The following is a 15644-nucleotide window of genomic DNA, read 5'->3' on the forward strand; positions in this document are numbered from 1 at the left end:
TCTGTGTATTCACATCACATTATCTACATCTGTGTATTCACATCACATTATCTATGTCTGTGTATTCACATCACATTATCTACGTTTGTGTATTCACATCACATTATCTACATCTGTGTATTCACATCACATTATCTATGTCTGTGTATTCACATCACATTATCTATCTCTGTGTATTCACATCACATTATCTACATCTGTGTATTCACATCACATTATCTACGTGTGTGTATTCACATCACATTATCTATGTCTGTGTATTCACCTCACATTATCTATGTCTGTGTAATCACATCACATTATCTATGTCTGTGTATTCACATCACATTATCTATGTCTGTGTATTCACATCACATTATCTACGTGTGTGTATTCACATCACATTATCTACGTTTGTGTATTAACATCACATTATCTCTGTCTGTGTATTCACATCACATTATCTATCTCTGTGTATTTACATCACATTATCTATGTCTGTGTATTCACATCACATTATCTACATCTGTGTATTCACATCATATTATCTATGTGTGTGTATTCACATCACATTATCTACATCTGCGTATTCACATCACATTATCTATGTCTGTGTATTCACAACATTATCTATGTCTGTGTATTCACATCACATTATCTATGTCTTTGTATTCACATCACATTATCTACATCTGTGTATTCACATCACATTATCTACATCTGTTTATTCACATCACATTATTTACATCTGTGTATTCACATCATATTATCTATGTCTTTGTATTCACATCACATTATCTACATCTGTGTATTCACATCATATTATCTACATCTGTTTATTCACATCACATTATTTACATCTGTGTATTCACATCACATTATCTATGTCTTTGTATTCACATCACATTATCTACATCTGTGTATTCACATCATATTATCTACATCTGTTTATTCACATCACATTATTTACATCTGTGTATTCACATCATATTATCTATGTCTGTGTATTCACATCACATTATCTACATCTGTGTGTTCACATCACATTATCTACATCTGTGTATTCACATCACATTATCTACGTTTGTGTATTAATATCATATTATCTACGTCTGTGTATTCACATCATATTATCTACGTCTGTGTATTCACATCACATTATCTACATCTGTGTATTCACATCACATTATCTACATTTGTGTATTCATATCATATTATATATGTCTGTGTATTCACATCACATTATCTACATCTGTGTATTAACATCACATTATCTACATCTGTGTATTCACATCATATAATCTATGTGTGTGTATTCACATCACATTATCTACATCTGTGTATTCACATCACATTATCTATGTCTTTGTATTCACATCACATTATCTACATCTGTGTATTCACATCACATTATCTACATCTGTGTATTCACATCATATTATCTACATCTGTGTATTCACATCACATTATCTACATCTGTGTGTTCATATCATATTATATATGTCTGTGTATTCACATCACATTATCTACATCTGTGTATTAACATCGCATTATCTATGTCTGTGTATTCACATCACATTATCTATATCTGTGTATTTATATCACATTATCTATGTCTGTGTATTCACATCACATTATCTACATCTGTGTTTCACATCACATTATCTACATCTGTGTATTCACATCACATTATCTACATCCGTGTATTCACATCACAGTATCTACATCTGTGTATTCACATCGTATTATCTAGGTCTGTGTATTCATATCACATTATCTACATCTGTGTATTCACATCACATTATCTATGTCTGTGTATTCACATAACATTATCTACATCTGTGTATTCACATCACATTATCTACATCTGTGTATTCACATCACATCATCTATGTCTGTGTATTCACATCACATTATCTACATCTGTGTATTCATATCACATTATCTATGTCTGTGTATTCACATCACATTATCTATGTCTGTGTATTCACATGACATTATCTACATCTGTGTATTCACATCACATTATCTATGTCTGTGTATTCACATCACATTTTCTACATCTGTGTATTCACATCACATTATCTATGTCTGTGTATTCACATCACATTATCTATATCTGTGTATTCACATCACATTATGTTTGTCTGTGTATTCACATCACATTATCTATGTCTGTGTATTCACATACCATTATCTACATCTGTGTATTCACATCACATTATCTACATCTATGTATTCACATCACATTTTCTACATCTGTGTATTCACATAATATTATCTACGTCTTGATATTCACATAACATTATCTACGGTTGTGTATTCACATCACATTATCTATGTCTGTGTATTAACATCACATAATCTACGTTTGCTTATTCACATCACATTATCTACGTCTGTGTATTCACATCACATTATCTATGTCTGTGTATTCACATCACATTATCTACGTTTTTGTATTCACATCACATTATCTACGTTTGTGTATTCACATCACATTATCTATGTTTTTGTATTCACATCACATTATCTACGTTTGTGTATTCACATAACATTATCTACTTTTTTATATTCACATCACATTATCTATGTCTGTGTATTCACATCACATTATCTACATCTGTGTATTCACATCAGATTATCTACGTTTGTGTATTCACATCACATTATCTACGTTTGTGTATTCACATCACATTATCTATGTTTTTGTATTCACATCACATTATCTACGTTTGTGTATTCACATCACATTATCAACATCTATGTATTCACATCACATTTTCTACATCTGTGTATTCACATAATATTATCTACGTCTTGATATTCACATAACATTATCTACGGTTGTGTATTCACATCACATTATCTATGTCTGTGTATTAACATCACATAATCTACGTTTGCTTATTCACATCACATTATCTACGTCTGTGTATTCACATCACATTATCTATGTCTGTGTATTCACATCACATTATCTACGTTTTTGTATTCACATCACATTATCTACGTTTGTGTATTCACATCACATTATCTATGTTTTTGTATTCACATCACATTATCTACGTTTGTGTAATAACATAACATTATCTACTTTTTTGTATTCACATCACATTATCTATGTCTGTATTCACATCACATTATCTACATCTGTGTATTCACATCACATTATCTACGTTTGTGTATTCACATCACATTATCTACGTTTGTGTATTCACATCACATTATCTATGTTTTTGTATTCACATCACATTATCTACGTTTGTGTATTCACATCACATTATCTACGTTTGTGTATTCACATCACATTATCAATGTCTGTGTATTCACATCACATTATCAATGTCTGTGTATTCACATCACATTATCTACGTTTGTGTATTCACATCACATTATCTACGTTTGTGTATTCACATCACATTATCTGTGTCTGTGTATTCACATCACATAATCTACGTTTGTGTATTCACATCACATTATCTACGTTTGTGTATTCACATCATATTATCTATGTTTTTGTATTCACATCACATTATCTACGTTTGTGTATTCACATCACATTATCTACGTTTGTGTATTCACATCAGATTATCTACGTTTGTGTATTCATATCACATTATCTACGTTTGTGTATTCACATCACATTATCTACATTTGTGTATTCACATCACATTATCTACGTTTTTGTATTCACATCACATTATCTACGTTTGTGTATTCACATCACATTATCTATGTTTTAGTATTCACATCACATTATCTAAGTTTGTGTATTCACATCACATTATCTACGTTTTTGTATTCACATAACATTATCTATGTCTGTGTATTCACATCACATTATCTACGTTTGTTTATTTACATCACATTACCTACGTTTGTGTATTCACATCACATTATCTACGTTTTTGTATTCACATCACATTATCTCTGTCTGTGTATTCACATCACATTATCTACGTTTGTGTATTCACATCACATTATCTATGTCTGTGTATTCACACCACATTATCTATGTCCGTGTATTCACATCACATTTTCTATGTCTGTGTATTCACATCACATTGTCTATGTCTGTGTATTCACATCACATTATCTATGTCTGTGTATTCACATCACATTATCTATGTCTGTGTATTCATATCACATTATCTATGTCTGTGTATTCACATCACATTATCTACATCTGTGTTTCACATCACATTATCTACATCTGTGTATTCACATCACATTATCTACATCCGTGTATTCACATCACAGTATCTACATCTGTGTATTCACATCATATTATCTAGGTCTGTGTATTCATATCACATTATCTACATCTGTGTATTCACATCACATTATCTATGTCTGTGTATTCACATAACATTATCTACATCTGTGTATTCACATCACATTATCTACATCTGTGTATTCACATCACATCATCTATGTCTGTGTATTCACATCACATTATCTACATCTGTGTATTCATATCACATTATCTATGTCTGTGTATTCACATCACATTATCTATGTCTGTGTATTCACATCACATTATCTACATCTGTGTATTCACATCACAATATCTATGTCTGTGTATTCACATCACATTTTCTACATCTGTGTATTCACATCACATTATCTATGTCTGTGTATTCACATCACATTATCTATATCTGTGTATTCACATCACATTATGTTTGTCTGTGTATTCACATCACATTATCTATGTCTGTGTATTCACATACCATTATCTACATCTGTGTATTCACATCACATTATCTACATCTATGTATTCACATCACATTTTCTACATCTGTGTATTCACATAATATTATCTACGTCTTGATATTCACATAACATTATCTACGGTTGTGTATTCACATCACATTATCTATGTCTGTGTATTAACATCACATAATCTACGTTTGCTTATTCACATCACATTACGTCTGTGTATTCACATCACATTATCTATGTCTGTGTATTCACATCACATTATCTACGTTTTTGTATTCACATCACATTATCTACGTTTGTGTATTCACATCACATTATCTATGTTTTTGTATTCACATCACATTATCTACGTTTGTGTATTCACATAACATTATCTACGTTTTTGTATTCACATCACATTATCTATGTCTGTGTATTCACATCATATTATCTACGTCTGTGTATTCACATCACATTATCTACGTTTGTGTATTCACATCACATTATCTACGTTTGTGTATTCACATCACATTATCTATGTTTTTGTATTCACATCACATTATCTACGTTTGTGTATTCACATCACATTATCTACGTTTGTGTATTCACATCACATTATCAATGTCTGTGTATTCACATCACATTATCTATGTCTGTGTATTCACATCACATTATCTACGTTTGTGTATTCACATCACATTATCTTCGTTTGTGTATTCACATCACATTATCTATGTCTGTGTATTCACATCACATTATCTACGTTTGTGTATTCACATCACATTATCTACGTTTGTGTATTAACATCATATTATCTATGTTTTTGTATTCACATCACATTATCTACGTTTGTGTATTCACATCACATTATCTACGTTTGTGTATTCACATCACATTATCTACGTTTGTGTATTCATATCACATTATCTACGTTTGTGTATTCACATCACATTATCTACGTTTGTGTATTCATATCAGATTATCTACGTTTTTGTATTCACATCACATTATCTACGTTTGTGTATTCACATCACATTATCTATGTTTTAGTATTCACATCACATTATCTAAGTTTGTGTATTCACATCACATTATCTACGTTTTTGTATTCACATCACATTATCTATGTCTGTGTATTCACATCACATTATCTACGTTTGTGTATTCACATCACATTATCTATGTTTGTGTATTCACATCACATTATCTACGTTTGTTTATTTACATCACATTATCTACGTTTGTGTATTCACATCACATTATCTACGTTTTTGTATTCACATCACATTATCTATGTCTGTGTATTCACATCACATTATCTACGTTTGTGTATTCACATCACATTATCTATGTCTGTGTATTCACACCACATTATCTATGTCTGTGTATTCACATCACATTATCTATTTCTGTGTATTCACATCACATTATCTACGTTTGTGTATTCACATCACATTATCTACGTTTGTGTATTCACATCACATTATCTATGTGTATTCACATCACATTATCTATGTCTGTGTATTCACATCACATTATCTATGTCTGTGTATTCACATCACATTATCTACATCTGTGTATTCACATCACATTATCTACGTCTGTGTATTCATATCACATTATCTACGTTTGTGTATTCACATCACATTATCTACGTTTTTGTATTCACATCACATTATCTACGTTTGTGTATTCACATCACATTATCTATGTCTGTGTATTCACATCACATTATCTACGTTTGTGTATTCACATCACATTATCTACGTTTGTGTATTCACATCACATTATCTACGTTTGTGTATTCACATCACATTATCTATGTCTGTGTATTCACATTACATTATCTACGTTTTTGTATTCACATCAAATTATCTATGTCTGTGTATTCACATCACATTATCTATGTCTGTGTATTCACATCACATTGTCTATGTCTGTGTATTCACATCACATTATCTATGTCTGTGTATTCACATCACATTATCTATGTCTGTGTATTCACATCACATTATCTACGTTTGTGTATTCACATCACATTATCTACGTTTGTGTATTCACATCACATTATCTATGTCTGTGTATTCACATCACATTATCTATGTCTGTGTATTCACATCACATTATCTACATCTGTGTATTCACATCACATTATCTACGTTTGTGTATTCACATCACATTATCTATGTCTGTGTATTCATATCACATTATCTAAGTCTGTGTATTCACATCTCATTATCTATGTCTGTGTATTCACATCACATGATCTACGTTTGTGTATTCATATCACATTATCAACATCTGTGTATTAACATCACATCATCTATGTCTGTGTATTCACATTACATTATCTATGTTTGTGTATTCACATCACATTATCTATCTCTGTATTCATATCACATTATCTATGTCTGTGTATTCACATCACATTATCTACGTTTGTGTATTCATATCACATTATCTACGTCTGTGTATTCACATCACATTATCTACGTTTGTGTATTCACATCACATTATCTATGTCTGTGTATTCACATCACATTATCTACGTTTGTGTATTCACATCACATTATCTATGTCTGTGTATTCACATCACATTATCTATGTCTGTGTATTCACATCACATTATCTATGTCTGTGTATTCACATCACATTATCTACGTCTGTGTATTCACATCACATGTTTTATGTCTGTATTTACATCGCATTATCTGTGTCTGTGTATTCACATCACATTATCTATGTCTGTGTATTCACATCACATTATCTACGGTTGTGTATTCACATCACATTATCTACATCTGTGTATTCACATCACATTATCTATGTCTGTGTATTCACATCACATTATCTATGTCTGTGTATTCATATCACATTATCTATGTCTGTGTATTCACATCACATTATCTATGTCTGTGTATTCATATCACATTATCTATGTCTCTGTATTCACATCACATTATCTACATCTGTGTATTCACATCACATTATCTATGTCTGTGTATTCACATCACATTATCTATGTCTGTGTATTCACATCACATTATCTATGTCTGTGTATTCACATCACATTATCTATGTCTGTGTATTCACATCACATTATCTATGTCTGTGTATTCACATCACATTATCTATGTCTGTGTATTCACATCACATTATCTATGTCTGTGTATTCACCTCACATTATCTACATCTGTCTATTCACATCACGTTATCTACATCTGTGTATTCACATCATATTATCTACGTCCGTGTATTCACATCACATTATCCAAGTCTGTGTATTCACATCACATTATCTACATCTGTGTATTCACATCACATTATCTACATCAGTGTATTCACATCATATTATCTACGTCCGTGTATTCACATCACATTATCCAAGTCTGTGTATTCACATCACATTATCTACGTCTAATTAATAAATGCAGTCAATAATGTTGACCTGATCTCCATTCTCTTGAGCTTGCATTTTTTAGCAGTAAAGGTTACAGCATTTTTCTTTTGTTGCGTGTTATGAAGGAAAAATGTGTATCAGAAAGAGTAGTATGGTTAATTGATGTTTATGGGCGTCCAGTTGGAAAATAATGTTTATTTTTACAATGTCTTCATTAATGACTGGTAAATAATGTTGGATTTTTTACTGGAATATCCAAATATTGTTTGGTTATTGCCAATAGTTTTCATACCTTATATTCCAAAAATGTGAAATCAATTTTCACTTAATCTGATCTTTTTAGAAAAAGTTAAATTGAAATTGAGCTTTACTGATCCCGGAAAGTTTATTTTGTAGCAATCTCGAATGAAGGTATGAAGAAAGAGGACTATTAGTACAGTTGTAGGAAGATCATCTTGTTCTAACATAAAAAACAGTTGTTAGTAATTGAGACTACTGCTATGAGTTGAACTATGGTTCCAAGTGCATTTGATAATTAAAGAATTTTTCTAGCACTGTATCTTAGAACGGTGCTTGGTTAAAGTGCAGATGCTGTTTCACTAATAATCACCATTGCTTCTTAAACTTGCTGTAGTCGTCCATTGAGCAATCAAGCCCATACAACAAAATGTAGTAATCATTGCTTTATTTTCTTTATAAAAATCAATGGTATAATGGCAGATTTACACATTCATGAGTTTATACAAAATTAAATAGTGGAGATCATAGTATCAGAGTAGCGAGTTACCACCTTTCATTAATTACTGAATATGTTTTGCAAGGTAACAGAAAAACTTTAAATAAATTTGTTTCTTGCAATCATTAACAGATTGTGATAAATACAAAAATTAATGTCTCCAAATTTCAAATCTCTAATTTTATTGTTCTGTTCATTTTCAGTTAAAAGATGTTTCCAGTTCATTACAAAACTCTGGAGTTCATATTTTCAATAATGTGTTCTCTTTTCCTGATAGTTCTGTTCAGGCTATAGTTGTTGATCAAGCGGCTGTAAGTTTTAACCTTTCATATTTTTTACAATATTTCTTTGGAATGAATTCAAATTATTCTTTCTTTTAATATATTAATTATTGCATGTAATTGATGCAAAATAACCAAATAAAATACACTAAAAATCTAAAAAACAACAAAAGGCTAAAAACATGTAAGATATGTTGAATTGCATTGTGCTGTTTGACAATATTTCTGAGATGTTGTTGACGTTGCAAACTGTCATCTTCATTTTGGTTGTTATATTCACAACATTTCACCTATTGCACACTCCAACTGTTTTTTAAATGTCATTAGTAACTTTGAATTTTAAACTTAACTTTATCCTTAAAATGCTCTCAATTTGTATTTTGTCTTTTTTGAGAATTGAGTAGATTAACTAGTTAAATATGCAATTTATACAGTTAAGATTGAGAAATTTAAGAATCTATAGTTTTGAAACAAATAAATACAAATTAGTTATTAAAAGTAAAAAAAGGAATTTACCAACGATGATGATAAACAATAACATACCTCAACTGCTCTAAAACGTAAAAGATGATGCAATTGGCTATTATCAAAAGAAATTAAAATTTAGAGAACAAAAAGTTTGTTATTATATAATGCAGACACAATACCGCACCAATCACAGCGGGTGTCCTTAACCTCGTCAGATTCCACCCGACATGACATTCGATCGTACATTGTCCAGTCACAAGTTGGCCTGTTGATCGTCTTCACCCACTGTGGTTTCATGGTGGGGTGCTTTGCCTCTCGATTGAATCGTCTCCTACCCTGTGTAGGTAGTCTCCGGGTACATCAACCACTCCACTGGTCCTTGCGGCTTGCTGCAAAATGAAGAGTCCTCACCACTAACAAACAGAACTCTGGTTTATAACAATAACAAACTATTTATTAATTTCATTACTTCATAACAGCTACTGTCTAAATTGAGGTGACTGACTATAGCAGTGAAACGATGTTAGACCAGACCAGTAAAGTCACAGATTTCTCATTAACACAGGCTAGTTACCATCATAACATCAGGCCCTGAGGGCTCCCAAATCAGGAATGCTTGACCAGCCCAACTGTTCAGTTTGCAGGCTATGACTCTACTCTTTTTAGAATTCCTTTTTCTAAATCCAACCCCTTTTCCCCACCTCTCTTTTTTTTTTTTTTTTTTTTTTTACACAGAGATCACCACTTATCAAGGCCCGGAAGCCACTCAGGGATAAGGGTTATTGCAAGTACATTACGTTAGTGAGGAGATTTGATGAAGTGTTTACTTAAGGGGGTGGTTCATTAGGAATTTGTTAACATTAGACTTGAAGACATCCAAGTTGTAGTCCGGAGGGAAGCAGGCAGACGGAACAGAGTTCCACAGGCGTGCAGTTCTAAGAAAGAAGCTTTGTTCATGCAATCCGCGTTTTGATTTAGGCACAGATATAGAGTGGGGGAAATTTTTCACAGTGGATTCAGCTAGACGGGTGTTTTTTGTGAAAGATTTGGCGAGGGGGGACCAGAGATTGGAGTTCAGACGAGCACCTGCCATGAAAATAACGATAAAACAAGGATAGGCTCGCAACATCTCTTCTGTGGGAGAGGGGTTGCAGGGTAGAGAAAAGGGCATCATCTTAAATAGACTTAAACCACGAAGTCTATTTTGTACTCTGTCAAGGCACGATAGGCTGTTTTTGGCAGCTCCTGGGCAGATATGGCCACAGTATTCCATCCTTGGCCGTACTTGGCTTTTATATAGATAGAGAATTGCATCAGTAGTGAGATATCTTCTGGAGCGGTAGAAGGATCCCACCATCTTTCCAGCGACCTTGGCAACAGAGAGTGGTTACAAACACCCTTTCTTCTTCCTCTTAGAGCTTATCTCTAGCAAATTTTAACCCTCATTTGCACTGAGGTGTTTACTTATTATCAAATTAGGAGTGATTAGTCATTCCAAGTCGAACAATGCTTGGTTGCGACCTTTACCCTTGACCCCCATTCCAAGTTGTCAGCCTTAATCAGCTAAGGATCTCTGAATTTCTTTATACCTCTCAACAGAGATTTTAAAAACAACCTTTCATGTTAACAGATATATAATGACAATGAGATAAAAACAATTATTATTTGTTTTTTCTCTTTCTGACAAAATCCTATAGACATTTCTGTTTTGTCCCAATCAGATATCAACACCCCCTCTTCTGCCCTCTCTTCCTCTATCCTGTCCGGTCACCCCCTTCCCCCTCACCGCAATATGCACCTCGCTGCATGCATTCATGACACCAATAATGTCATAATTATATACAAATGAGAATCGAGGAGTTAGTTAGGGAGAGTTGAGAAATGAACCAGTTAATCAAAGAATCGGGGGTTGCAAAGAGTTGGTGATGGAATTGGTTCCTTTACGTCTCGGAAGCCAAAGGATGTACAACCTAAGATTTATATAGTGGGTAGCAACTCAACCCAACATTGTTTGTTGAATTTTTTTTTTTTTTTTTTTTTACACAGTAATTACCACTTATCAAAGCCCGGAAGCCACTCAGGGATAAGGGTTATTGTAAGTACATTACGTTAGTGTGGAGATTTGATGAAGTGTTTACTTACGGGGGCGGTTCATTAGGAATTTGTTAACATTGGACTTGAAGACATCTAAGTTGTAGTCCGGTGGGAAGCAGGCAGACGGAACAGAATTCCACAGGCGTGCAGTTCTAAGAAAGAAGCTTTGTTCATGGAATCCACGTTTTGATTTAGGCACAGATAAAGAGTGGGGGAAATTTTTCACAGTGGATTCAGCTAGACGGGTGTTTTTCGTGAAAGATTAGCGAGGGGGGACCAGAGATTGGAGTTCAGACGAGCACCTGCCATGGAAATAACGATAAAACAAGGATAGGCTCGCAACGGCTCTTCTGTGGGAGAGAGGTTGCAGGGTAGAGAAAAGGGCATCCCCCACTAAGCCACGAAGTCTATTTTGTACTCTATCAAGGCAGGATAGGCTGTTTTTAGCAGCTCCTGCCCAGATATGGCAACAGTATTCCATCCTTGGACGTACTTGGCTTTTATATAGATAGAGAATTGCATCAGTAGTGAGATATCTTCTGGAGCGGTAGAAGGATCCCACCATCTTTCCAGTGACCTTGGCAACAGACTTGATGTACGTGTTCCATTTCAGATCAATGCAGAAAATAAACATATAATGAAAACTGCAAATCCAATGTCGAAAGATCTTTATTCCAGCATCTTTAAGTTGAGTGCCACCACAAAGGAAGCAGGGTACAACAAAGCGTATGCCTGTTTATATTTCCCTTTGTAGTCAAGAGACATTTTCTGGATTATAGTTTTGTGGATTGGCAGCCCGTTTTAAAGAACCGTGCATATATTTATTGAACTATTTATTGTATGTGTTTAAACACACCCCTATACACACATGCACAATGCATTGATAACCAGTATCTATGTTCTATACACACAATGACTGAAACCTATTTTATATGGATTGGCAGCCCAATCTATATAATTATAAAACTCAAATAACCTTGTAATGAGTGTTGTAACCCAACATCCGGTTTACGATTTTCAGTTGCGCATGTGTACATAAATGTAAACCGGATGTTGGGTTACAACACTCATAACTCATAACAGCGTAAACAAATAAACACAAATTGCTACTTTTGCAGAATTTGACCTGCAGACTTAAATATTAGCATTAATATTTAACATGGGAAGGGTGCGGATGTTTTGCAACTATTCTGTATTACAACTATACTGTCGCAATTTTCTTACAAATAAATCAACTTTGACCCATTGACAACTATAAGAGCATTTTACAATGGCGATTTACCCATGTTCTTCTTTTTTTTTTTTTAATTTATTCTCCATTTTTTAATACACCTTTCTTAAAAACATTCATACATTTTCTTCTACACTACCAACATAAATAAATAACCCCGAAAATGTTGTTGTTTTTTTTTTCAAATAAATAATCAACACAATAAAATGTATTGCTTAGGTGTACGTTTTCAGCGTCCCAATTGTTTTTTTTTTTTTTTTTGTGTTTAAATTATCCAAATAAACAATTGTCAATACATTCTGTTTTTCTTTTTTTTTTTTTTACATTGTTCATTTCCACATTGTCTTAATTAGTTTTATTGACCTTATTATTAACATAAATTAAATATTTGACCCAATGGGTCATGAATGTTTGTTTAAAATAAATGAAAAAGTTACATTTTATTTTCATTTTCTATTTAAAAAGCCATTAACATGGGGAGAGTGTTTTTAACTATTCTGTACTTTCAACTAACAATTTCATTTAAAAAAGATATAGCAAAATTTGACTTTAACTTGAAATATTACGATATCTGTTAAGTGCACATTTACCTATAAGTATGGCAAACCACTTATAATTCAATGGCTGTAAGTTTTTTTTTTCTAAAAATAAACAATTATAAACAGAACGACTCAGAAATCTATCTATATTCTTTTTTCATTTTAATATACTTTCATAGAAATGTTTCTGTTATGTCACAAAAACTATTTTCTTTACGTTAGAAGTGTCACGCTTATACATTAATTCCATAACTAATCTAACATACTGACCCAACGGGTCACGGGTAGTCTAGTATAGGCTATGAAGATACACATTGATACACTGTATGTAATGTGTTATCATTTGGTGCCATCAGAAAAAGAACTGTGCGAGGTTTATACGTACATGATATGCATTCATATCCAATTCTTTCAACGACTATGAAGCATGCACATTTATACATACATGCATTGATGAGTTCTATAACAACAATAACTTTTCTAGTCGCTTTAGTTCATTATGAATAATTTCTATTGACACATAGGGTCTTTTAGTTTGGAAAACTGGCATTACATTTTCTTTCAACTCAAACTTTGCCTTAGCTTTAAAACAAAATCCAAGTGCATAGAGACATTGAATCTCTATGGTTCCAAGTGAGAATTGTCTGAAGATAGCGGTTTCAATCCTACCCAAAGACGGCCAGAGGCTTACTTGGCCAAAATGTGGTGAGACAACAACAGCTGTGGATGGCAGTAATTGTTGAGGATGCAGTTAGGAGATTTGGAGTTCCTATCCCGTCACGGTTATCATCTGATGAAGGCCAGAAGAATAGTTGGCCGAAACGTCGTTAAACAACAACTAAGAAAGATGAGGATAATTGTCTGCAAAAAATTAATAAATAATACTCATCTCAATAACGAATTCCAATGAAAAAATATAAAAATCTAAGTCATTCTGAAAAAATTGTTAGGAATTTTTCTTTTAATTCTTTTTTTAGTTTATCTAAATTTGTCGTACCATTATCTATTTTATTGCAGAAATGATTTTATATCATATTTTATACAGAAATTATTTATTGGAATGTTAAATAGATCAAATTCTTCCATCCAGTTTGTTCCAAATAAGTTCTGTGAATTTCGTATGATAACACCTTTCAATTTTTTTTCTTTTCTCCTGTAGAAACATTTAAGCAAGTTTCATGAATAAATTTTAATCTGTTACTGATAAAACTTCCTGCAATTTTTTTTAATTAATTAGTTTTAGACATTTTACTTAGTGAAGTTTGTCTCCGTATCTACTTGGAATTTTACTTTTTTTACTATTGAAACCGATATTAATGTATTTTCTTTTAACTTTCCCAACTGTTGTTTATTCAGCTGTGTACTATACAATGTTTTTTCTTTTTAGTTTATTTTTACTCTTCTCACAGTTTTTATTTTTTGCTTTACACCCACAGTGGAAGAATTTGTCTTTTAAATCCATAAGTATGGTATTTTTTGTTTTTAAATGGACAGTCTTAATATTAATGTAATTCTCCACAGCTGTAACAGAGATAAATTTTAAAATAAGGTCTTTTATTAACTTGTGTCTTATTCTTTATTGTGTGCATATTTGCTATATTATGTTCTTCGATTTTTTTACATTGTCCATTCCCAAGTTTAGAATTCTTTGGCATTCTGTTAAATTTTGGAAAATAATGTTTTGATTCTGCTCCATCTTTGTTAGTAACCTGGCCTTCATTTATTTTTCTGATGCAGAAGTTAAGCCTTATATAAATGTTAGACATTTAAACATTTTGGACTTGTTTAACTAGAACTTTTCAAAGTATCTATTCACTGAACTGGCAAATGTGTAATTCTTAGAATCTTTTTTTCATTATATTTAGGCATTGCCATCAATTAAAAAGTGTACTTTGTTCATCAAATATCTTTGTTAATATTTGTATTGTTTTTTTTGGAAAATCACTTTCCCAGGACACCTTAGCAGGATAAAGTTTGTATATTTTTCATGTTCATGTAAGCCTGAATTTTTCTAATAGGAATCTTTTTTTTCTTTCTTATAACTCAGTTTTTACAGTCTTTTTCAAAAATTTCTTTGTACCTTCAAAAGTATGTTTAGGATGTGACTTCTGGTTTGTAAATAACCAACTGAATTTATATTATCAACTGAAAAAGTATTTGAGGTTTCAGAATTATTTCCTTTTTTGCCAGACTGTTCTAGCAATTACTC

General features: G+C 32.3%; 1 protein-coding gene across 3 annotated transcripts in view; it reads left to right on the forward strand.

The window, feature by feature from the left end:
* LOC145286014 (aspartate--tRNA ligase, mitochondrial-like) overlaps positions 1-15644 on the forward strand; it is a 517834-nt gene that overhangs the window by 347264 nt on the left and 154926 nt on the right. For all 3 annotated transcript variants that reach the window (XM_080134627.1, XM_080134626.1, XM_080134628.1), the window contains exon 10: positions 9026-9133. In XM_080134627.1, coding sequence (XP_079990753.1) covers positions 9026-9133 — 108 coding nt within the window. The remainder of the gene's footprint in view (positions 1-9025; positions 9134-15644) is intronic.

Source organism: Euprymna scolopes, chromosome 10, assembly GCF_053919585.1.
Source record: "Euprymna scolopes isolate OS-2025 chromosome 10, ASM5391958v1, whole genome shotgun sequence".
Lineage (NCBI taxonomy): Eukaryota > Metazoa > Mollusca > Cephalopoda > Sepiida > Sepiolidae > Euprymna > Euprymna scolopes.